Source organism: Takifugu flavidus, chromosome 4 (genome assembly GCF_003711565.1).
Source record: "Takifugu flavidus isolate HTHZ2018 chromosome 4, ASM371156v2, whole genome shotgun sequence".
Classification (NCBI taxonomy): domain Eukaryota; kingdom Metazoa; phylum Chordata; class Actinopteri; order Tetraodontiformes; family Tetraodontidae; genus Takifugu; species Takifugu flavidus.
This window is the reverse complement of record NC_079523.1, coordinates 208,203-232,196: the sequence shown is the minus strand read 5'-3', so window position 1 is coordinate 232,196 and position 23,994 is coordinate 208,203. Positions and strand designations below refer to the sequence as shown.

The following is a 23,994-nucleotide window of genomic DNA, read 5'->3' as shown; positions in this document are numbered from 1 at the left end:
GCAACGGTTCTGGGACAGTCTGAGGAGCACGTCAGCCTCTTCTGCCAGTCATGCACGTGTCGTGCACGTGTCGCGCACGTCAGGGACCAGACTGAGCTGGGCTGGATGGTTTTACTGAGAAAGTACGAGTGTCACGAGCCGGGACGCAGGTGTCACGAGCCGGGACGCAGGTGTCACGAGCCGGGACGCAGGTGTCACGAGTCCACGCCACCGCTGACCACTCCCCCCCAGATGAAAATGTCACAGTTCAACCCTAAATTTGTTCTTCTACCATATCAGCTAATCATCAGCTAATCATCAGCTAATCATCAGCTAATCATCAGCTAATTACAGCCCATCGTTAACACTGCTGGAACTCCAATATTAGCCTAGCTTAGCATAAATCAGCTCCATGAAGAGGCAAAGTTCAAAGGACTGGTGACAGAAGACCCAAACCAGAGAAAAGAGACGTGAACAGGTACAAAAATAGGATGGCGTGTTGTGCTGAGACGCGTTTCCATGGTTACAGACAGATTCGTAACACTTTGGTTTAGTTTAAAACAAAATCATGTTGCAGCACAGGAAAACATCCATTTGCAATAAATGTTAAATTAAACCAAGTAAAAAAGAACAAACTTTGTCAAACAAGCCGACAGACTCAGTTACACTGTACAGTATCTACAGCGCTCACGTCGCCGCGGTAACCACTGATGATGTCACGCGCGTGAGCCGTTTGGACCGGTTCTGAAACCAAGAGACGTTGGGACATTCAAGAGTTCTACCAAACAGTCCAGGAACCAAAGTGGGTCAGCTCTGAAGGTCCAAGACCAGGTGGGCCAGGTTCTGGGGGGCTCCACCCACATCCATGGTGCCGCTGTCAATCATGTCGAGGGTCCAATTCTGATTAAAAACAGGATGAGAGGAATGTACAGCGTGACAACTACCGACAAACTACTGCACACAGCCTCCAGGGGGCGTTGGGGGGGGGGGGGGGGCGTTGGGGGGCACTGCAACATGGGAGACACAAAGCTAACCCCCCCCCCACTAACAGCTCCGGGTTTTCCATGATGCTGCTGTGGAAGAAGCGCTGCACAAAAATCCGGTTCTAATGGAGGCGGGCTGGGCAGAGCCTCGGTACCGACCCAGGTCCTGGGGTTCTGCTCTGCAGCAGCAGGACAGGATGGAGGGGCTTGTTCCCACAGTCGGTCCAGGAGGCCCAGAGGAGGCCCAGAGGAGGCCCGGCAGGAACAGGGGGCCACAGATGGGATCAGGGCCTTGGCGACCTGCTTCCTGGTTGTTGCCTAGTAACACAGCTGCAGAACCCATGGGGCGGCCTCCTCTGATGAAGCGTGGGGGTGTGTCCAGGAGCGGCGCTACAGGTGCTGGTGAGGGTCCACTGGGGCAGCAGGACCGCCTTCACACGGGGGTCATCTTGTCCCGGACGCTGCTGCTGCTGTTGTTGTTGTTGTTGTTGTTGTTGTCGTGGCTGCTGGGGGCCACCAGGGGCCGCTCGCCCACCTTTGCAGCGGAGTCCCTGTCCCCAGGGGCCACGTGGGCGGGGCCAGGCGAGGACAGACTGGGGGGGTGGGAGGAGGGACGGTACGCCGCGCTCAGCTCCGCCACTCGCTCCGGGGTTGGAGTCCACTTGGAAAAACCCGCCTCATTCTGAAGGAAGAGCACCGCCGTTCCGTGGACGGCTCGGTAGTACATCTCATCTCTGAAAGACAGGGTTAGCACCTTTAGTCTGAGCGGAGCGGAGCGGCACAGCTCAGCGGAGCAGCACGACACAGCGGAGCGGCGCGGCTCAGCGGAGCGGCGCGGCTCAGCGGAGCGGCGCGGCTCAGCGCGGCTCAGCGGAGCGGCGCGGGTCAGCGGAGCGGCGCGGGTCAGCGGAGCGGCGCGGCTCAGCGGAGCGGCGCGACACAGCGGAGCGGCGCGGCTCAGCGGAGCGGCGCGGCTCAGCGGAGCAGCATGACACAGCACGACAGAGCGGAGCAGCACGACACAGCACGACAGAGCGGAGCGGCACGACTCAGCACGACAGCGGAGCGGCACGACTCAGCACGACAGCGGAGCGGCACGACTCAGCTCAGCGGAGCGCGCGACACAGCAGAGCGGCGCGGCGCAGCGGAGCAGCACGGCTCAGCGGAGCAGCAGGACACAGAACAGCACGGCACAGCGGAGCAGCACGACACAGCGGAGCGGCACGACACAGCGAAGCAGCATGACACAGCACAACAGAGCGGAGCAGCACGACTCAGCTCAGCGGAGCGGGACGACACAGCGGAGCGGCGCGGCGGAGCGGCACGACACAGCGGAGCGGCGCGGCGCAGCGGAGCGGCGCGGCTCAGCGGAGCGGCACGACACAGCGGAGCGGCACGACACAGCGAAGCAGCACGACACAGCACAACAGAGCGGAGCAGCACGACTCAGCTCAGCGGAGCGGGACGACACAGCGGAGCGGCGCGGCGCAGCGGAGCGGCACGACACAGCGAAGCAGCATGACACAGCGAAGCGGAGCGGGACGACACAGCGGAGCGGAGCGGCGCGGCTCAGCGGAGCGGCGCGACACAGCGGAGCGGCATGACACAGCGAAGCAGCATGACACAGCACAACAGAGCGGAGCAGCACGACTCAGCGGAGCAGCAGACAGAGCGGAGCGGCACGACTCAGCGGAGCAGCAGGACAGAGCAGCGCAGCGGAGCAGCAGGACAGAGCGGAGCAGCGGAGCAGCAGGACAGAGCGGAGCAGCGGAGCAGCAGGACAGAGCGGAGCAGCGCGGCGCAGCAGAGCAGCAGGACAGCGCCCCCACAGCAGCACGGCCGGGCGGCGCCGCTCTACCAACCTCTTGCAGATGTGCTGACTCCCAGAACGATACTCGTGCTCGTAGGCCGGGACGCTCAGCTGGTGGCGCAGGAAGCGGCTCCCCTCCATGCGGGACAGAGCCGGGGTCACGGGGTCTCGCCACTCCGGGACAAAGACGATGAAGGACAGCGGCTCGGAGGACCGGTCCAGAAGTTCCTGACAGACACACAGACCCAGTGACACGACTCCGAAGGGACCGTCTGACCCAGACAGCCAGAACATTTACTGCCATTATTATGGAACAGACGTTTGGATCAGAGGGCACTGACGGCGCCGTATCAAACCCACCTCAAAGTGCGTTACCATGGCGTCCATCAGTTCTTCACAGAACGGAGGGTTAGCTTCAAATGAGCCGCTAACCGGAAAGAAGGACAGGAAGGGCCTAGGCACAAACACACCATTAGTTCTTTAAACTCGTCTCTAAACTAGATCGCCAGCGTCATGTGACGGGCCAGCAGAACCAGCAGAACCAGAACCACAGCTGTGGGTCACAGACCAACATCTGTCTCACCCTCTGGATCCAAAGTAGCTGTCGGTGTCAGGGAACGCAGAAGCGTACTGCTTAAAGTAGCAGTTGAGCGGAGAAGCAAAGCACTCAGAGGTCACTCCAAACTGGCGGTTCAGAGCCTCGAACACAGGCACGGGCAGCGCCCCCTGCAGGCCGGTGCCCTCGTTAGCACCGCTGCCAAACATCACCTGGACACACACACGCACACACGCACGCACACACACACACACACACACACCACACACACACACACACACACACACACACAACACACACACACACACACACAACACACACACACACACACACCACACACACACACACAGGTGAGGAACAGACCAGAGAAACGCTCCTCAGCTGCACCCTGAGTCAGAGGAAGCTGACCTGGTATCTCTTGAGAAGGCACCAGACCCTGGACAGGAACTTCTCAAAGCGAGGGTCATCGACACAGCTGTACCTGTACAGCAGCTCCTGTAACACACACACAGGGACACACACACACACACACACACAGAGGGACACACACACAGGGACACACACACACAGGGACACACACACACAGGGACACACACACACACACACACACACACACACACAGGGACACAGGGACACACACACACACACACTCTTACTTTAGGGGAAAGGTGGGAGCGTGACTGAAGCAGATGCTAACTCAGTCTTCCTGGAACTCACCAGTTTGCTGAAGTGACCTCTGTTGACCTTGACCATCTCCCCCTTAAAGCGTAAACAAGCCATGTCGTTCTCAAAGTGCAGCTCCACTCGGGGGAGGGGGGGCGACGGCAGGGTGAGACGCACGGGGTAACAGCTGACCAAGCGTGACTGTGGCGGAGACGCACACGCCTCTGCGCGCGCACACACACACACACACACACACACACACACACACAACACACACACACACACACGTTAAGCACTCCTCCAGGTGATGCACCGCTCCAGAGGCGCTCTCACCTGGGGGGGCCTCCTGCAGCAGGCTCAGGTGCGTCTGCCTCAGGCGGCGGCTGTATTCGGCTGACAGCTGGTAGATCTTGGAGCAGATTCCCTCCACAGAGTCTTTGGCCACCGCAGCCACGTGGGGGCCACACTGCTGCCTCAGGTGCTCCAGACGGTCCTGCACAGGGGGACATGGTTATCCTGGAGGATGCAGGGGTGGCTGGAGCGGTTCTGCTCAGGTCCAATGGAGCGGCCCGTTACCATGTAGTCCTCCTTGCTGGCAGAATGGTCTCGACGCAGCCAGCTCATGGTGTCCTCGGCGTTCCACTTCACCACCTTCCTGCTCTCTGGACTGGCGTTCCTGCAGAGCAGGCCTCAGACATCAGCCCCCCCCCAGGACAAAGAGCCTTTAGTGGTGGGTGTGCTGGACCCACCTGGAGTCGATCATCTTCTTGGCTGCTTCAGCATATTTAAACAGAAGCTTGCGGGCCTCCTCTTTATATTTAATACGAGACAACCTGAGACAAACATCAGCTTATTAACAAGGTGCCTGATCAGACCCAGCAGCTAAAGCTAACGCAGCTAGCATTCTACACTCTGAATGCAGCACCCAGCAGCTAAAGCTAATGCAGCTAGCATTCTACACTCTGAATGCAGCACCCAGCAGCTAAAGCTAATGCAGCTAGCATTCTACACTCTGAATGCAGCACCCAGCAGCTAAAGCTAATGCAACTAGCATTCTACACTCTGAATGCAGCACCCGCAGCTAAAGCTAATGCAGCTAGCATTCTACACTCTGAATGCAGCACCCAGCAGCTAAGCGTCGCACTGTCGTACCTGATGGGGATGTCGTTCATGACCTCCCTGAACATGGACGGTGAAATGACTGGGTCACAGTCACTCGGCAGCAGTGGGTCGTGACCTTTGTCGATGACCTTCCTCTCCAGTAACCAACGGTTAAACGACTCCCGGGGCGGCTCGATGCCTGACAGGAAACCAGCCAGAAGGGTTAAGCAGAGGTGATCTGAGGACGTCTCAGGCGCCACCCTGTCACATCATCACTCACACACACACACACACAGACTCACACACACTCACAGACTCACACACACACACTCAGACTCACTCACACTCTCACTCTCACACTCACCCACTCTCTCTCACACTCACCCACTCTCACTCACACTCACACTCTCACTCTCACCCACTCTCACACTCACACTCACCCACTCTCACACACTCACAGACTCACACACACACACTCAGACTCACTCACACTCACCCTCTCACACTCACCCACTCTCTCTCACACTCACCCACTCTCTCACACTCACCACTCTCACACTCACCCACTCTCACACTCACCCACTCTCACACTCACCCACTCTCACACTCACCCACTCTCACCCACTCTCACTCTCACCACTCTCTCTCACTCTCACCCACTCTCACACACTCACAGACTCACACACACACACACACTCAGACTCACTCACTCTCACACACTCACCCACTCTCACTCACCCACTCTCACACTCACCCACTCTCACACTCACCCACTCTCACACTCACCCACTCTCACACTCACCCACTCTCACACTCACCCACTCTCACACTCACCCACTCTCACACTCACCCACTCTCACTCTCACCCACTCTCACTCTCACCCACTCTCACTCCACCCACTCTCACTCTCACCCACTCTCACTCTCACCCACTCTCACTCTCACCCACACACGTTTCCTCCCTAACCTCAGAACCTTTCCTGTTTTAGCCCCACCAGTCCCCGACTCTCTGCTAAAGGAAGAGAGCATGTGGAACATGTCCAAGACTGTTGATGTAGATGATAAAAGAATAACCCGGGACATGAGCCAGGAGGTCCAGTCCCAGCATCAGAACCGGCCACCATGAAGCCCTGAGCTCAATCCCATCAGCCTCACCACCCAGAACATCTGAGCCAAATCAGACTTTAAAGGCAATGCTGTCGAATTCCACGGAAGGTGATGGAAAATCCTAACTAGCTTAATGTGACAAAGATTAAGGGTGAAACAAATGAAGGCTCCTTTCATCAGCAGAAGCTGACGAGGACACTTGGCCACCCAGACTTGGGAAGGGCTGAGGCCCCCTGCAGCAATATTGACCAGAACCTTTCACATTCAAAACAGAACCATCACCAATCCACAGCGTTCACGCTGCTTCTCCCCAGAGGAACAGAACTCTCAGAACCGTCTCTGGACGGGCGGTACCTTCTCGCTGGAGACACAACTCGTGGTAGTGTTGCCGTAGTTTTGTGACAAGCTGAGCGCGCTGGAGCTCGATCTCAGGGTGGGGGGGCAGGTGGTTGGTAGGAAGCTGCTCTCTGATAACAACATTGGTCTGGATGTCCAGATCCCAGTAGATCCTGAAAACACAGTGCTAACAGTATTAGCAACAGATGCTAATGGAAGGTGCTTGGTGGTGTACGGCCTCAGTACTCACACAGCAGGCCTGTATGGAGCGGGGGCAGGACTGGGGGTGGTGGGGGTGGCCGGGGGCACTTGTTTTTCTTCTGGGGCAGAGCTCCAGGGTTTGACCACAGGAGTACTTGGAGAGATCGGCGTAGTGGGCTCCACCTAGGGAGGAACACAACTGCAGCTCAGCGACTTGTGTCGGGTCATGTGACAAAGAGGCCACGTTCATGCAGCACGAGATCCGAGCAAAACCAGGTGGGGACAGACCCGACTGCATTCAGAGGTGATCACACACTCAAAAAACATCATGAATGTGGTGAAGCCACATGTCAACGACTGGTTTCACAGCATCCATCTTTGACATTAACCCAGTTCCTTTAAACATGAAGACGCCTGTGAGGAGACGCTGCGCGGGTCAGACGCTGACATCGACATCACTGAAAGGAGCCTGTGGGGGAAGAGCCGTACCTTGGTTCTCTTTAGGTTGATGTACCCTGGCCCCTGCTCCTCTGAGCCCCTCCTCTTCCTCTGGTTGTTCCCAAGATGTCCGTCTCCACCCTCCGCTGGAGCGGCGTTCAGACCAAGAGGGTCAGACTGCAGCCACACAGAAACGCATTAGTTGTGTGGCGGCCTCAGCCCACACCTGTTGGCTTCTAACGCATGGGCAGGAGGTGCAGCAGGAGGTGCAGCAGGAGGTGCAGCAGGTGTGTGTGTAGCAGGTGTGCAGCAGGTGTGTGCAGCAGGTGTGTGCGCAGCAGGTGTGTGTGCAGCAGGAGGTGCAGCAGGTGTGTGTGCAGCAGGAGGTGCAGCAGTGTGTGTGCAGCAGGTGTGTGTGCAGCAGGAGGTGCAGCAAGTGTGTGTGCAGCAGGAGGTGCAGCAGGTGTGTGTGCAGCAGGTGTGTGTGCAGCAGGTGTGCGCAGCAGGTGTGTGTGCAGCAGTGTGTGTGCAGCAGGTGTGTGTGCAGCAGGTGTGCGCAGCAGGTGTGTGTGCAGCAGGTGTGTGTGCAGCAGGTGTGTGTGCAGCAGGTGCGCGCAGCAGGTGTGTGTGCAGCAGGTGTGTGCGCAGCAGGTGTGTGCGCAGCAGGTGGTTGCAGCAGGAGGTGCAGCAGGTGTGTGGTGCAGCAGGTGGTGCGCAGCAGGTGTGTGTGCAGCAGGTGTGTGCGCAGCAGGTGGTGCAGCAGGAGGTGCAGCGTGGTGCAGGTGTGTGTGCAGCAGGTGTGTGTGCAGCAGGTAGCAGGTGTGCGCAGCAGGAGGTGCAGCAGGAGGTGCAGCAGGGTGTGTGCAGCAGGTGTGTGTGCAGCAGGAGGTGCAGCAGGTGTGTGTGCAGCAGGTGTGTGCAGGTGCTCTACACCCCTCTCATGTGACTGCTACACCCAACTGGGATCAACAGGCCACGACAGAAACGGTTAAAAGTAGAAATGAGGAATCCAACAAATAAATAAATAACACATTAGATGGAACATCTGCACAGTTCATAAATAATGAGCACAAGGAAGAGTTTCAGTACTCACGATGACATCATGCTGACCCAACACCGGCACCTCCCACAGGCTCTGGTTGGTGAATCTGTTAAAGTAATAAGGCCTGTTCTCCCTCCGAGACCAGCACTTGGACCATCCGGCCTGGACCAGTTCATCTGACATGCAGACAGGCGGGCACACAGATTAGCGCCGGACAGGTGGGCCGACCGGTGGAGGCAGGTGAGGAGCCTACCTGGGAGCTCAGGTGATTTAGAGGTGGACGGAGAAAGGGGCAGCGACTGAGCAGAGGCAGAAACTGAAGGAGACTGCATGAGGGCAGCCTCCCCCTTCACCGGACCCTGGCTCTCGTTGGACATCTCAGCTGCTCGTCAAAATAGCATCGACCTGTCCAGAGGAAGACAAGTTAGGACTCGGGTTCCCAGGGCCTGACCCCCAACAGGGGCAAGGAAAAACTCCCCTTTAACAGGAAGAAACCTGGAGCAGGACCAGGGAGGGGAGAGGAGGAGAGGAGGGGAGAGAGGAGGGGAGAGGAGGAGGAGAGGAGGGAGGAGAGGAGGGAGAGGAGAGGAGGGGGGGAGGAGGGGAGAGAGGAGAGGAGAGAGGGGAGGAGGAGAGGAGGGGAGGAGGAGGGGAGGGGAGAGAGGAGAGGAGAGGAGAGGGAGAGGGGAGGGGAGGGGAGAGAGGAGAGGGGAGAGGAGAGGGGAGGAGAGGAGAGGAGGGGAGGAGAGGAGGAGAGGGGAGGGGAGAGGAGGAGGGGAGAGGGAGAGGAGGAGGGGAGAGAGGAGAGGAGGGGAGAGGGGAGAAGAGGAGGGGAGGGGAGAAGAGGAGGGGAGAGGGGAGAGGAGAGGGGAGGAGAGGAGAGGAGAGAGGGGAGGAGGAGGAGGGGAGGGGAGAGGGGAGAGAGGAGGGGAGAGAGGAGGAGAGGAGAGGAGAGGAGAGGAGAGGGGGGAGGAGGGGAGGGGAGAGGGGAGAGGAGGGGAGGGGAGAGGAGGAGAGGGAGAGGAGAGGAGAGGGGGAGGAGGAGAGGAGACCATGACCCAGCAGGGTTCCAGCATCCTGGTGATCAGGTGATCATGGTTCTGGACCCTCGGCCTCTGGCAGCAGAACTAAGATGTTGACCTGGTATTTAGACGAGCCTCTAAATCTCCTGGCCTACTGGGATTATAAGGTGTCGCTCGCTCCTCCAGGTAGGATGGAGCCTCTGAGGACCTGGTCGGTCAGAAGAAGGGTTTTAAAAACCATTCTAGATTTAATGGGCAGTGTAAATTTATCTCCATTGCTTCCAACTAACATTGAGATGAAGTCTTTCTGGTGTTTTTCAAAGATGGAAAATTAATCAATGGATTGGTTTCCCCATCAATATCATATTGCAGAGTTCCCAGGGCAGGACTGGAAAGAGCGCGCAGGTTTGCAGAGCCCCCCCCCCATGGGGGTGAACATGCTAAAGGTGTGTGCATCGTTATGATACATCAGGCACGCTAACCATCACCCCAACATGCTAAAGGTGTGTGCATCGTTATGATACATCAGGCACGCTAACCATCACCCCAACATGCACACTTTAGAGTCTGCCAATGTTCTCGTCCCATCAGGCCCACCACGTGATATTTATGCTAAATTATATAAGGGTAGGATGAAACCATCTGGTTATATTAAAATGTCATGAAATGTCTCATCATTGTATCATGGGGTTAAAAATGCTAAAAATCCACACAAGAAGTGAAAAGCTTTGGTCAAACCTGGCAGCTAACACTCGCCATTAGCTGCGCTTTTAGATTCAGTTAGAAACTTTAAAGTCTCTTACGGAGTTCAAATATGCAGTTTACTTGAAACAAAAATAATTCAAAATACCCAGCAATTGTTGGCCAAGTCAAATAAAGTATTTTTGCCTGGTAGTTTTTGTAATTTCCTGTTATTTGCAATGCACAATATTATTTTTACAATAACCTGCTGGATTTTTAGAGATAATGCCACTTTAAAGCACCTTTTGTGCTTTAAATCTGCTATGATAGCAGTTCATGAACATGTGTCCGTTCCCTGATGATAAAGTATTGCAATATTCAGAAAAGAACAGATATTAAGGCGAATGTCAGCGGTGGCTCTGGTGTGTTTGACGACGTATTCATCACATATCACTTCGATACGGTGGCAGATCGTTTATTTTCAGGTGAAATTGAAAATAAGGCAGCGCCGACACCCGTGGAGACAGAACAGCGGGTTTGCCTTTAAAATAAAGCTTAAGAATGGATTTTCGGTCCTTGAGTTTCTTGTTTTTCCCTCCTCATAAAAGGGCGCTGCGTGCCCGCGCATGCGCACTGGGGCGCCTCCAGACAAACACGGGGGGGGGGGGAGAATGGGAGGAGAGGGGGGGAGAGAATGGGAGGAGAGGGGGGAGGACAGCTAAGAGCGGCGGCTGCCTCTCTGGAGCCTGGCTTCCCACCGCGGACACGGTCACTTGTAATCCCGGCACGCTGCTGGATTACCCTCGGATATATTAATTAAAAGCACCACAGGAGAACAATTCCCGCCTCTTATTGACTCAGTCGCCGTGAGATCGCTGGTTCTTTTCGCTATTTCGGCGCCACTTCTCAGACAAGATGGCGGACACGCCCCTGCCTCGGCGCTGAGCGCCCTGCGCACAAACCCTGCTGTTTACCGCCAATTCAAGTCAAACTACACGTTCTCCGTCCCGTTAATGTTTCTGCAAGCATCTCCGCCAGGGTTCCGTCCGGTTGGAGTTGTTCTACGGCGCACCCTGACCTTACCTGAAGCGTTGTAATGTGCGGAGTCGCGGGCTCGGTCCGTTTGTTTCTGGTTCTCCGCTCCACTCCCTCCCCGCCTGCTCAGACATCTTTACAGGGATTCAGGGTGAACCACAGCGCATGCGCCGCTTTTCCCGCTTCCTGTTCCGTCAGAGTCCATTTTGAAAAGCTCACTACGTCACAGTTGTGGACCCACTGCCTCGTCACGGAGGGATTATCGGGTCCCTGTTCCCAGATTCCTGCCCAATTCCTAATGTTTGCCACAATAGCAGGGTCATCCGAATATTTCTGTATGTGCCAGGACCAGGGTTTGAATGTAAAGTCTTCTGTGAACAGGAATAGAGTCCGGACCATGTTATCAATGTCCCAAAAGCACAATTCTCCAACCTGGCATACACTGTTGGCTTCCTGTCGTAATATGTTATAGGAAAGTAAATATGACATTTCTTGTAACCATGTGTGCAAGTGGCAATTCAGCCTAATCTGAAATTGTTCTCAGTTTATTTGGTTGTGTAAATTCACATTTTAGTAATTGTCAGTTTATCTAATTTGAGAATTCAGTTTCTCTAATCATAGTTGTTCTTCAGATCTATTGTGTTTGCATGTGTCCGCCACCACACAATGATAATATTAACACTTGTATTCATAACATTGGAATTAAAGTTAAATCCATGAAACTTTAACATTATAACTTACTTTAGCTTTTATTTGTTTAACCTGATACGTTTCCAGAATCGAGCAGAGCTTTCTTTCTATGTCTGACCAGAACCCAATCTAACCCATATCTCTTCTGCACATGTGACGATCAATCTGCCCTTTTCTTCAACAACAGATTCTGCAATTAAGAAATAATCTCAGTTCTCTGAAACATGGATGAGATATCTCGCGATAGGACACAGCCATAGCATGGAGCAATTTTCTTTGTTGTGGCAGCGAAAGACCAGCAATAACCAGTTTTAATGACCAATGAAGGTGAAGGCCTCAGTCAAACTTTCATGTTTGTCTGTTTCAGAAAATGGACAAAAGTTGGTGCCAGTTACAATTTAGTGCCAAAGGGCAAAACCTAACACTTGAAACCATTTTATTTTGTGAGGAGTAAGAGAGAAGCAAAATGCTAAACAATCATTCCCTGTGGATGCCAACAACTACGGATGGAATTCATGGATTTCAAACGGATTACATGAATCAGCTCATGTTTTCTGGCACAAATGCTGTTATTGAGATTTTAGTTCATTTCATCTGCGACACAAACGATGGGATGGCTCTGAGGCGCTGAAGGCTTTTTTCTAATGATCAACTTCCTAGTTAAAATCAGCTAAACTCTCTTAGCTTGCATTTCCATGAAGTGGTACAGTTTAGTACGGTATTCATCCATCTCAGTTTCACTGTGAAACGATGGGAACGGAACCAAAACATTAAAACTGCATCATTTTACTTTTTAGTTGCTTGAACCAACTCAGGAACTGCATTTATAGGCAGACTTTACTACATTATTTCACGAATGACGTATGTCAGCTATGAGCTACCAGACATCTCAAGGTCAGATTCACACAGTTACAGCTTTAGCTGAAAATGTTGAATGCTGTCAGCAGAAAAAGGGAAACAGCTTTCTCTTTACATTCGTGAATACGACAAAGCAAGTTAGTGTTCAGATGGTGTCGTTGGCAGGTCAGTTATCCAGATCAGGGGTCAAAGGTGACAGAGTCTCGCAGCAGCAAGTCAACCGCAGCCTCCACATCCTCCACCACATGATGTGGCTCCACCAGTTCTGACTCGAGAACCTGATCTCTGTGAGCACAGAACGTGGCCTCTGTGATCGGGCTGCTCTGATCATGTTGCATTGGCGAGCATGGGTTGTAGACACCTGTACACACCTGGAACACAGAACACAGAACCATCAACCTGCCCATTCCAGCCTGGAAACCATTCTACTTTAACTTTGATCCAAAAATGCCGTGTCAAGTCCCGTGAACATGCAGTGCTTGTCACTGATGTTAGGGTTTATGGGTCAATTCTCCTAGATCCTTTCAAGCCTACCAATATGGACCGACACTCAGCCGCAGAAGACAACAGGTCATCTCCTGTCTTCACTGGATTCCCCATGGCCTGGGCAACCACCTTGTTAGGGGTTGTCAGAGCTTGCTGCTGGGCCAGGTAACGACTGTACAGGTTAGCTCCATAGATGTCCGTCATAAGGTTGTCGCTACACAACAAGAATGAATATGTTAACTTCAGACAGATAGCATTATGGGCTGTCTGAGTAATTCAAGGAAACAATGGTGCGTAGATGCTGAGCAGTTTACAGGATATATATGAGCTGATAGTTACCCAACAGCATAGATGGTGGAGAGCCTGTGGTTGTAGTTCTGCAGTCTCAGCTGACGCTCAGCATACTGGTACGTTAGCAGACTGGGTTTGCCCAGCAACGCCTCGTACTGTAGCTCTCGGCCTGTTAGCTTCTTGTAAACGGACTCCAGACAAAGTACGAACATCCCATGACCAAATCTACAGTGGTGAATATAGATCAGCATGACTGCGTGGAGGAAACCAGGAATCCTGAGGACACCGAGGAGGACATGCTCTGTGTTACAGTACTGTTACCGTGGAGAAGGGGCCTCTGCCATCCACACCAGATCCATGTTACAGGAAAGCACTGGCAGCTGAACTGGTAACTGATGATCGTACACAGAGGCAGGGTTCCCGTCAGTCAGGAGCACATCGATCAGTAGCTGAAGGTTGGTCTCCCATCTGATCGGCTCCCCAAACAAGATGATGGCTGTTGCAACCAGCAGGCAGGCAGAATTAGGACAAAAACATGATCCAGAGACTCTTTCACCAGGAGTGACCTCCACCAGGAACTCTCGTCTTTACACAAGGCTCATTCTGACCCACAAACTAGCAGGAAGAGCTGCCGTGAACAGGAGGGAACCTTGAGCTCATGTGTGTGTGGGGGGGGTCCTGGTGATGGGCAGATGAATAAAGGAGGAAGAGAAGGAGAGAGAGCAAGGAGGAGAACACGTATGTCCTTCTCCCCAGTGTGGATGGATGAGTGGATGGATGGATGGATGATGGATGAGTGGATGGATGGATGATGATGGATGGATGGATGGGTGGATGAGTGGATGGATGGATGTATGATGGATGAGTGGATGGATGGATGATGATGGATGGATGGATGGGTGGATGGATGGATGATGATGGATGGATGGATGGGTGGATGAGTGGATGGATGGATGTATGATGGATGAGTGGATGGATGGATGATGATGGATGGATGGATGGGTGGATGGATGGATGAGTGGGTGGATGGATGATGGATGAGTGGATGGATGATGGATGGATGGATGTATGATGGATGGATGGGTGGATGGGTGGATGGATGGATGAGTGGGTGGATGGAGGGATGATGGATGGATGATGGATGGATGGATGGATGGGTGGAGGGGGAGGAGTGTGTGCCAGGTCACGGAGGACCTCACCTTCTATCTTGCAGAGGCTCTGAGGAGACGCCTGAAACAGACCGACAGGTTTTTAGAATCTGTAAATGTTATTTTGTCTTCACCATGTTTTCATCATCAGACATCAAAGACTTCATCAAAGACTTCATCAAAGACTTCATCAAAGACTTCATCAAAGACTTCATCCATCCATGTGACTCAAAACAAGGTGATAATAAAAAGACCTGCAGCACTTGTGTTTCATAAAGGGTTTTAATCAGAGTGTGTGTGTGTGTGTTGCTAACCCCCCCCCCCCCACACACACACACACACACACGCACTACCAGGGGTCCCAGAGTGGTGTGTGAGCCCGTACCTGCGGTCTGGCTGTCCTGTTGTGGTCCACCATGTCCAGCAGGGGGAACCCTTCTCTCAGCTGCTCCATGGTCAGAACCTTCTGAAAACCTAAACTGAGGACAGTTCTGGTGTTAAAGGTTCAGCGAAGAGCAGCAGTTCCACAAAAACACACACACACGTCCACCTTCAGCGGAGGACACGATCAGGTGGTCCTGATCAGAGGACAGATTGTCCTTTGTCTTCTGCAGGCTGTTCATTTCAGACGTGTTTGACGGTGTCTCTGAGCACCCTGATCACACTTCATGACTTTTATCCTTCACGGTGCTGATGGAAGACCATCGTATCAGCTCACAACTGCCACCCTGGAGGACTGTTGTCATGGTGAAGACCATCGTATCAGCTCACAACTGCCACCCTGGAGGACTGTTGTCATGGTGAAGACCATCGTATCAGCTCACAACTGCCACCCTGGAGGACTGTTGTCATGGTGAAGGTCACCTCTTTGTGTTTGGACACTTTGGTCCCCTTCGGGGTGGGACCTCTGTCCAACGCAAACATGTGAATGTCTCTTCCTTCCGTTTACGGTCGTCCACATGCGCTATGATTGCTGTTGCCATAGAAACAAAGTCAGCCGTGTTCAGAATACCTTTTGGCGATGTCGGTGAGTGGTCCCTGTCCAGACACCAGGACACATTTCTCATGGAAACTCTTGAACATTTGCAGGGGACTGTAGGACAGGACCACCTGCTCAGGGCTGATCTACCCAGAGAGGCAGAGGTCACATGACTTTCTTTAGCCCAAACAAGCCCATGGAGACACAAGCGCGTCCTACCTGGACCTCCAGCAGCTGAGACAGCTGCGTGGCCTTGTGATGTCTCTGGCAGCTTCCTGCATTCGTGACGAAAACAACAGGTAACAGGAAGTTGTTGTTTTTGTCCACAAGCTTTCGAAAAGCTCGATGAGCAGCAGGAATCACAGAGCCGCCACGAAGCAGGACGCCGTCCACATCAAAGAGGACACCCACCTGATGGGGACAGACAGGTGAGACACACACACGCACACGTGAACACACACACTCACTCACCTTTCTGCTTGTGGACATCAACCTGAGGCTCTGCAGGACACTCCGGCACCACATGACGACTTGTGTGTCCATCTGTGAGATCATGGCTTTTCTACGCACGCCGCTGTGACATCACTAAGGAGGCGGAGCTTCTCTCAGGGAACTTTCACTCCGGCTCACCAAGAATCCCGCTGATGCGAGTATTTCTACGGGGAGCGAAATTCTGCTCGAGATTTTTGAATCAACTTCATTTCAGTGACAGATGTGAATATTTCTCTCACTCACACGCTCACACACACACACTCTCTCACACCCACATACACACACACACACACACACACACTCACACCCACATACACACACCCACACCCACATACACACACTCTCTCACACCCACACCCACACACAGACACAGACACACACACCCACGCAGATTAAATGAGGCTGACAGCAGTTAACCGCTCACATGATGTCACGTGCAGCCCCGTCCAGCCACTAATTAGCCAATCACATGTGGCAGATGGTCACCACTCAGCTTCCGGAAGAGACGAGCCACAGATTTGAGAAACTGTTTTAGTCCGAATGTTTTATGAGCAGTTTTGTTAGCGTAGCGGCGCTCCGAGGGCCCACAGCGTCCCACAGGACATCCAGCTGGTTTCATGAAACTCAAGGTTGTTTCCACCACATCAGCTGACAGAACCTCCGATCGATTGGTCCCCACCCCAGGAACATCTGCACTCCTCAGTGGGGGGTGCAGCTCTCATTGCTACCACCCCATCTTATCTCCTATCTTAACCGACGCTGGAAGAGTTTCACACCGGAAGTTGGTTGAGAAGAGGGACGCGTGAAAAGGTTCTCTTCACACATTCGGAAACACTCCCGAGCACAAAACATCTGGACAGTGACTCGGTTGAACATTTTAATATGAAAACAGGTGAAAGCAGGAAGAGACGGCATCAGACGATCCAGTCAACAGGAAGATGGAGCTCCTTCAAATGAAGCCAAGACATGTTGGAGCATCAGTCGTCCACCTGTTCAGGTAGAGCAGCTGCAGCTGGTCCGGGTTAGGGCCCCTTTGGTTCGTGCCCACACACAGACGGACAGAGGGACAGACGGACAGAGGGAGGGAGGGAGGGAGGGACAGAGGGAGGGAGGGACAGAGGGAGGGAGGGAGGGACAGAGGGAGGGAGGGACAGAGGGAGGGAGGGAGGAGGGACAGACGGACAGAGGGACGGACGGACAGAGGGAGGGAGGGAGGGAGGGACGGACAGAGGGAGGGAGGGACAGACGGAGGGAGGGACAGAGGGAGGGAGGGACAGACGGAGGGAGGGAGGGAGGGACAGACGGACAGAGGGACGGACGGACAGAGGAGGGAGGGAGGGAGGGACGGAGACGGACAGAGGGAGGGAGGGACAGACGAGGGAGGGACAGACGGAGGGAGGGACAGACGGACAGAGGGACGGACGGACAGAGGGAGGGAGGGAGGGAGGGACGGACAGAGGGAGGGACGGACAGAGGGAGGGGAGGGACAGACGGAGGGAGGGACGGAGGACAGAGGGAGGGAGGAGGGACAGAGGACGGACAGAGGGAGGGAGGGAGGGACAGACGGAGGGAGGGACAGACGGAGGGAGGGACAGACGGACAGAGGGACGGACGGACAGAGGGACGGACGGACAGAGGGAGGGAGGGAGGGAGGGACGGACAGAGGGAGGGGGGGACAGACGGAGGGAGGGACAGACGGAGGGAGGGACAGACGGACAGAGGGACGGACGGACAGCAGGGAGGGAGGAGGGGACAGAGGGACAGACGGAAGGGAGGGACAGACGGAGGGGGAGGGACAGACGGAGGGAGGGGCTGACGGAGGGAGGGACAGACGGAGGGAGGGACAGAGGGACAGACGGAGGGAGGGACAGACGGAGGGAGGGACAGAGGGACAGACGGAGGGAGGGACAGACGGAGGGAGGGAGGGAGGGACAGAGGGAGGGAGGGACAGAGGGAGGGAGGGACAGACGGACAGAGGGAGGACGGAGGGGGGAGGGAGGGAGGACAGACGGAGGGAGGGAGGGAGGAGGGACAGAGGGAGGGAGGAGGACAGACGGACAGAGGGACAGACGGAGGGAGGGGCTGACGGACAGAGGGAGGGGCTGACAGACGGAGGGAGGGACAGAGGGAGGGGCTGACAGACGGAGGGAGGGGCTGACAGACAGAGGGAGGGGCTGACAGACGGAGGGAGGGGCTGACAGACAGAGGGAGGGGCTGACGGACAGAGGGAGGGGCTGACGGACGGAGGGAGGGGCTGACAGATGGAGGGAGGGGCTGACAGACAGAGGGAGGGGCTGACGGACAGGTCAGAGTCCCAGCAGAGTTCTGGCGGTCTGACTCTGAGCCTGAAGAGCTTCACTGGCGTATCGCTGCAACAGCTCCATCTTCTTCCTGCGGACCAGCGCCTCCTCCACCTGGAGCCGGACACACGCAGGTGAGACAGCCGCAGGAGAGCGTCTCCACGTGCACAGCAAAGCCAGATGTGACTCACCTCCTTCTGCGAGGGAACAGGTACGTGTGCAATAAAGCTGACTTCGCCTTCGTCTCCGTCCTGCTCGTATCGCGCCTCCTCGTCCTCGGGCTGGACACATCAGAGACACAGCTCACTGACAGGAAGTGACACCTGAAGCTCTGCCTTTAGTTCTATTTAATTGTTTGACCTATTTTTGCTCCAAATGACAAATGTAGTTGAGCTGCTTGGAAGCTACGCCGGCCAGATGTTGGCACTAACAACTGAATTGGTTTGGCATTTAGAGTTTTAAAGCGATCGATCACCACGTTGGTCAGATTCAATCGGCACATTTCCCCGTTAGCATGAACCATCGGCCTTTTCCTGAGCTCCTGCAGAGCAGGAAGCTTCAATGTTTACCTCTTCGTGGTGGACACTGTAGATGCTCTCCTCCTCCTCCTGCTGCTCCTGCTGCTCCTGCTGCTTATCTCCACACAGGTGCAACTCCTTCTCAGTCCTCCACTTCTGCACTGCTTCCATGACCACTTTACATCGACAGCACACACACACAACACAATCAGACGGATGAGGCGACCACACACACGATGAGCGTGCGGCCGTAGTTAAAGGCCTCCCGTCAGGAGTGAGTCACGTGGGACGTACCTTGTTTCTCATATTGTGCCTCCAGAGGAAGCAGAACCCCATCATCCTCATCTCTGTACCCATAATACTCTGCGTCCACGTCCTTCATCAGCTCAGCCCTCGTTTTTCTCTGTGCTGGGGCAGCTGCGTGTCACATGAACATTGAGAGCCAATCAGAAAAGAGCACAGTGGTGCTGGGTCGATGGCAAACAGGAAGTGAAGATGTTACACGTACGCTCTTTCTCAAAGAGTTCCCTGACTCCTGGTAGATCTCTGGCTGCTCCAAAATATTTATACCCCCGATTTCCTGGAACTTCCTTCCCCTCATGATCCAACATCCTGGGCCCGAAGCGCTGCCAGACGCACAAGCACACAGGTTGACTGACTGGTTTATAGTTGGCTGAGACTCCAGTTTTGACAGAATTCCCGGATGATCACCCTGTAGTTGGGTCCTCCCAGCTCTTTAATGCGGACCTCCCAGTGACCCTTCTCCCGGAGCAGCTTGTTAATTTCATCGTTCAGATCCCGAATCCTAAACTCTCCGAGACCGGCTGCAAGCAGAGCGAGTGAGAGACACAGACACGTTCCCTTTATCCAAAAAGTGAAAAAGGTTTTAAATGTCAGCGCTCACCATTCTGGATCTGAGCCACCTTCTTGGAGACCTCGCTGATGATCTGGAACACGCAGCACATTTAATTACAACTCATTTCACCAGCAAACAGCCAATCAGAGCGTCAGGCCTTCACACTGAGTCACAGGGGTACAGTGGACGCGGGGTAACGGTAACAGTGGACACGGGGGTAACAGTGACGCCGGGGGTAACGGGGTAACAGTGGACGTGGGGGTAACAGTGGACGTGGGGGTAACAGTGGACACGGGGGTAACAGTGGACGTGGGGGTAACGGGGGTACCAGTGGACGCGGGGGTAGCGGGGGAACAGTGGACGCGGGGGTAACAGTGGACGCGGGGGTAACGGGGGTAACATGGACGCGGGGGTACCAGTGGACGCGGGGTAACAGTGGACACGGGGGTAACATGGACTCGGGGGTAACGGGGGTAACAGTGGACGCGGGGGTAGCGGGGGTAACAGTGGACGCGGGGTAAAGTGGACGCAGGGTACGGGGGTAACAGTGGACGCGGGGGTAACGGGGGTAACAGTGGACGCGGGGGTAGCGGTAACAGTGGACGCGGGGTAACGGGGGTAACAGTGGACGCGGGGGTAGCGGGGGTACAGTGGACGCGGGGGTAGCGGGGGTAACAGTGGACGCGGGGGTAACGGGGTAACAGTGGACGCGGGGGTACGGGGGTAACAGTGGACGTGGGGGTAACAGTGGACGCGGGGGTAACGGGGGTAACATGACGCGGGGGTAACGGGGTAACAGTGGACGCGGGGGTAACAGTGGACGCGGGGTAACGGGGGTAACAGTGGACCGGGGGTAACGGGGGTAACAGTGGACGCTGGGGTAACGGGGGTAACAGTGGACGTGGGGGTAACAGTGGACGCGGGGGTAACGGGGGTAACAGTGGACGCGGGGGTAACGGGGGAACATGTGGACGCGGGGGTACGGGGGTAACAGTGGACGCGGGGTAACGGGGGTACGGGGGTAACAGTGGGTTAGCGTGGCGGCATTAGAGCAGCTAACAGAGCAGAGAACACACTTGTCGTCTCCATTTCTCAGCTTTAGGGAGGTCGCTGCACTCCGAGGCCAGGAACGGTCTCCGCTCCTGCAGACAGACAGAGAGACAAACAGGTTACAGACGGACAGACGGGCTGAGCGGAGCAGAACCGAGTCGAACCGGACCTTGACTTTGCCTTCCTCCAGCTGAGCCTGTCTGAACCGAGCCAAGGCCGTCCTGCAACACACACCGACCGTTACACATCAGCTTTTAACCCATCAACTACATGAGAGAAATCCATTTATTGAATGGAAAGACTTTAATAAAAGCCCTTTCTTTGGGTTTTGGATGACTAAATTACACCAGTCGTGAGTAACAATGAACAACAAATAAACCAGAACACTTGAGTACTCACATGGCCTTTTCAGCATTTCTTGCCTGGAGAAACAGAAAAATATCACCAAGAGTTCGTCACATATGGATTTAAACATTTTCCGAGATGAATCAAAGCGGTTGTTAAAACAGCTTTATTTTATAATCTCCATGTCATCTACCAATAATTATATCGATATTGAAGCGCGGAATTTTTGATGCTGCGGTTCCAGCCTCATTAAAGTGATTTAACAATTGTTTAATTCCGAACCGATTCTCACGGCTCCGGTCCAAACTCACCATCTTTGCTGCTTGACTTTCTCAAAAGTTTAATCTTAAAAGACCGACGCGAAATCCGCAAGCACACCAACAACCGGCCACCGGAAACGGAAACTTGCCACATCTACTTCCGCTTCCTGTTTCATTTTGACGGGACCTTTACCGCCACCTGACGGACGAGAGTGACACGATCCCGTAATCAAGTCAAATTGGGAATAAAAGGTAAAAAAAAGGCAGTGAAACATAACTACAGTGAAGTAAAGGAAGATTGAAATTATGGTTGTTAATAAATTAAGTTGAATCATTCACAATAGTAAAAAAAAGGCAGTGAAACATAACGACAGTGAAGTAAAGGAAGATTGAAATTATGGTTGTTAATAAATTAAGTTTGAATCATTCACAATAGTAAAAAAAAGGCAGTGAAACATAACGACAGTGAAGTAAAGGAAGATTAAAATCGTGGTTGTTAATAAATTAAGTTTGAATCATTCAAAATAGTAAAAAAAAGGTTCTCAGAGTCCGACGACCTCTGCCAACCAAGTGAGTTCCCCATATATTGTGACGAACACCCACTGAGTGTGTGTGTGTGCATGCATATAGACATATACTTACACATATATAAATGTCACCACCACAAAAAGGTCACATGCCTCAGACATTTATGCACATTCAAAGGATCTGCGGGAGGTTGAGGTCTGGACTCTGCTGGTCCATCCATGGGTAAAAAATCATCATCTCATCATCCCCGAAGCACTCTTGCAATATCTGAGCCAGGAATCCTGGAATTGTCATCTTGGAATACACCCACATCGTGAGGGAAGAAACCTCCACAGATGGAAGAACCTGGTCATTCAGCACCTTCAGGTAGTCAGCTCACCTCATTCTTTGGGCCCATAATGTTGCTGAGATGGGCCTGACGACCTGACGACCCCCAGACCAGAGCTCTGCCACCCAGCCTGGTCCAGTAGACGCTGGACATGAGGGGAGCATGGGTTCATCTGCCTCTCTTCTTATCTTCTGGACCCATCACATCTCCTGACCTTCTTCCATTGCTCCAGAGTCTTGATGCTCCCCAGAGCTGATTTCTCTGATCAGCCTCCTGATTAGTGCTTTCCTTGCAGCTCCACAGCTGTTTGGTTCCTTCTGTTCCTTCACATTGTGCATGAAATGTTCTAACGTTCTTCCTCTAAGATGATGGTTCCCCACTATCCTCCCAGTTCTTAGAATGGTGGAACTGTTCCGAAGCCTATTTTAGTAGTTTCTTGAATCTGCTGAGATGTTTCCTGCGGTGGATGCAGGACATTGATGTGACTCTTCTCAAACACGCCAAGTCTTTGATGTGGTTGCTATAGCAAAGCTGCTGCATCAGTAATCATCCAAGAGGAGCCTCGGGTTCGGGTTGGACTTCTCTTGGCCAGGCAGCGGCTTTGATCTCACGAATATCAAAGAACAAAATACCTCAAGGATCCATAACGTCACCAAAATTATCGACATTCTCTGAAAATTTCATAAAACCCAGTTTATAACTTTTGATTTCTCTAACAAACAAAGGCTGTCACCTGACCTCCTCGGGGAGGAACTGAACCCAAAAGTGACACGGGCCCGTGCTCGGATCCACTTGCAACAGTTCTGAACAGGACAAGAACAGGTTTTATTAAACGCTTGTGGAAAACAGCACAGACGTGATCAGGGGCCTCTGGGGAATGCAGAACCCAGAAGGTTCAGAAGGTTCAGAAGGTTCAGAAGGTTCAGATTCACCAGGCAGACGCAGAGACGTAGAGGCAGGCAGGGCCAGAACCAGAAGGTCTGCTCGAAGAGAGTGCTGGAGCGAGAACAATCGGCAAAGTAGGAACGAGCTGCCGTAGCTTAAAAGCTGCCTGGGCCGAAGCAACAGGTGAAAATGGGGAAAAAATAAAATAGGCTCAGCAGCCGACCGTAGCATCTGGCTAAAGACGAGTGAGGAGCACCAGTCTCAACAGCTGGAAACAGGAAGATGTTGGTCCTGAGCCTGGTGGTCCTGCTCCACAGGCTCCACCCTTGGGAGGGGAGAGGGTCAAAGGTCGAGGTGGGTTTTGTCTCCGATGGAGATCTTTTCAGTTGTCTGATGCAGATTTGTGGTCTTGGATTTGTGCTCAGTTAGCTAACCTCTCCAGGTCATCGGACACAGGACAGATGTGCTCCAGAAGAGGAGCCTTGATGGTGCCCCCCTTCTCCAGAAGCTCCATTAACAAATAAAAAGAATGTTTCTGTGGCCGTAGTTCATACTTTCCAGTTCTAACATCTGAAATCTGGATTTTGGCTTGTTCTAATTTTCTGAGAGACTGAATTTTGAGTTTCCATCAGGTGTCAGCAGAGACATCAGACATGTTCTCGTATGATGACACAGATAAAAGGCAGCAACTGCATCAACTTTGGCTTTGAACAATAATTTATCAGAACATTTTTATGGATTTTCACAAATATTTAAATACCCTCAAAACTTCAGAAAAATGTTCCAGGCTTGTTTCCCTCTTCTGTATCTTCACTGTTGTATATTTAGCCTGTTGAGATGTTTCAGTCAGGCTTTAGAGCTCACCACAGCACAGAAACAGCACTTCTTAAAGTCACTAATGATCTTCTCATAGCTTCCGATCATGGACTGGTCTCTATGCTGGTTCTGCTGGACCTCAGTGCTGCTTTTGATCCAGTTGATCACAGCATCCTGTTACAGAGACTGGAACATGTGATTGGGATTAAA

General features: G+C 53.5%; 3 protein-coding genes and 1 long non-coding RNA gene across 6 annotated transcripts; 1 reads left to right on the top strand and 3 right to left on the bottom strand.

The window, feature by feature from the left end:
- The first annotated feature begins 1 nt into the window (after position 1).
- LOC130525024 (uncharacterized) lies at positions 2-614 on the top strand. Its single transcript, XR_008950310.1, has 2 exons — positions 2-151; positions 192-614. It is a non-coding gene; the product is annotated as an uncharacterized LOC130525024 (long non-coding RNA).
- Positions 455-11,151, bottom strand: pcif1 (phosphorylated CTD interacting factor 1). The gene is made up of 16 exons (XM_057031666.1): positions 11,003-11,151; positions 8,470-8,621; positions 8,268-8,392; positions 7,226-7,351; positions 6,786-6,919; positions 6,554-6,708; positions 5,144-5,291; positions 4,741-4,824; positions 4,568-4,667; positions 4,325-4,484; positions 4,046-4,215; positions 3,737-3,823; positions 3,356-3,540; positions 3,133-3,226; positions 2,825-3,000; positions 455-1,696 (listed from the first exon to the last, which is right to left on the bottom strand). The coding sequence occupies exons 2-16, from the start codon at positions 8,591-8,593 to the stop codon at positions 1,396-1,398; spliced, it is 2,169 nt and encodes a 722-aa protein (XP_056887646.1). The 5' UTR covers positions 8,594-8,621; positions 11,003-11,151; the 3' UTR covers positions 455-1,395.
- Positions 11,152-11,677: 526 nt separating this feature from the next.
- zgc:77375 (uncharacterized protein LOC402927 homolog) lies at positions 11,678-17,058 on the bottom strand. Of its 3 annotated transcripts, XM_057031671.1 has the most exons (10): positions 16,323-17,058; positions 15,878-16,062; positions 15,626-15,817; positions 15,440-15,552; positions 14,813-14,906; positions 14,479-14,509; positions 13,601-13,775; positions 13,328-13,504; positions 13,037-13,202; positions 11,678-12,873 (listed from the first exon to the last, which is right to left on the bottom strand). In XM_057031671.1, the coding sequence occupies exons 2-10, from the start codon at positions 15,959-15,961 to the stop codon at positions 12,682-12,684; spliced, it is 1,224 nt and encodes a 407-aa protein (XP_056887651.1). In that variant the 5' UTR covers positions 15,962-16,062; positions 16,323-17,058; the 3' UTR covers positions 11,678-12,681. The 3 variants fall into 3 exon arrangements, with proteins under 3 accessions (XP_056887651.1, XP_056887650.1, XP_056887652.1); XM_057031670.1 differs by lacking the exon at positions 16,323-17,058 and having other exon boundaries at positions 15,878-16,207; XM_057031672.1 differs by lacking the exon at positions 16,323-17,058 and having other exon boundaries at positions 15,440-15,547; positions 15,878-16,207.
- Positions 17,059-17,952: 894 nt separating this feature from the next.
- Positions 17,953-21,401, bottom strand: isy1 (ISY1 splicing factor homolog). Its single transcript, XM_057030905.1, has 11 exons — positions 21,279-21,401; positions 21,022-21,044; positions 20,792-20,843; positions 20,649-20,714; positions 19,621-19,663; positions 19,428-19,540; positions 19,225-19,342; positions 19,011-19,133; positions 18,768-18,892; positions 18,390-18,479; positions 17,953-18,312 (listed from the first exon to the last, which is right to left on the bottom strand). Exons 1-11 carry the CDS (start codon positions 21,279-21,281, stop codon positions 18,205-18,207), a joined length of 864 nt encoding a protein of 287 aa, XP_056886885.1. The 5' UTR covers positions 21,282-21,401; the 3' UTR covers positions 17,953-18,204.
- Positions 21,402-23,994: the final 2,593 nt, after the last annotated feature.

What these genes read in the sequence shown, in the direction of transcription:
- pcif1 (XM_057031666.1), bottom strand. Translation starts at nt 8,593, where the DNA reads ATGTCCAACGAGAGCCAGGGTCCGGTGAAGGGGGAGGCTGCCCTCATG. An exon ending in TGGGTCAGCATGATGTCATC is followed by an intron (nt 7,352 to 8,267) that starts GTGAGTACTGAA and finishes GTGTGGCTGCAG; the next exon opens with TCTGACCCTCTTGGTCTGAA. An exon ending in CCAGCAAGGAGGACTACATG is followed by an intron (nt 4,485 to 4,567) that starts GTAACGGGCCGC and finishes CCCCCTGTGCAG; the next exon opens with GACCGTCTGGAGCACCTGAG.
- zgc:77375 (XM_057031671.1), bottom strand. Translation starts at nt 15,961, where the DNA reads ATGATCTCACAGATGGACACACAAGTCGTCATGTGGTGCCGGAGTGTC. An exon ending in TGATGTCCACAAGCAGAAAG is followed by an intron (nt 15,818 to 15,877) that starts GTGAGTGAGTGT and finishes TGTCCCCATCAG; the next exon opens with GTGGGTGTCCTCTTTGATGT. An exon ending in CTCACCGACATCGCCAAAAG is followed by an intron (nt 14,907 to 15,439) that starts GTATTCTGAACA and finishes AACTGTCCTCAG; the next exon opens with TTTAGGTTTTCAGAAGGTTC.
- isy1 (XM_057030905.1), bottom strand. An exon ending in TGGGAGGACCCAACTACAGG is followed by an intron (nt 19,343 to 19,427) that starts GTGATCATCCGG and finishes TGCGTCTGGCAG; the next exon opens with CGCTTCGGGCCCAGGATGTT. An exon ending in ACAGTGTCCACCACGAAGAG is followed by an intron (nt 18,480 to 18,767) that starts GTAAACATTGAA and finishes TGATGTGTCCAG; the next exon opens with CCCGAGGACGAGGAGGCGCG.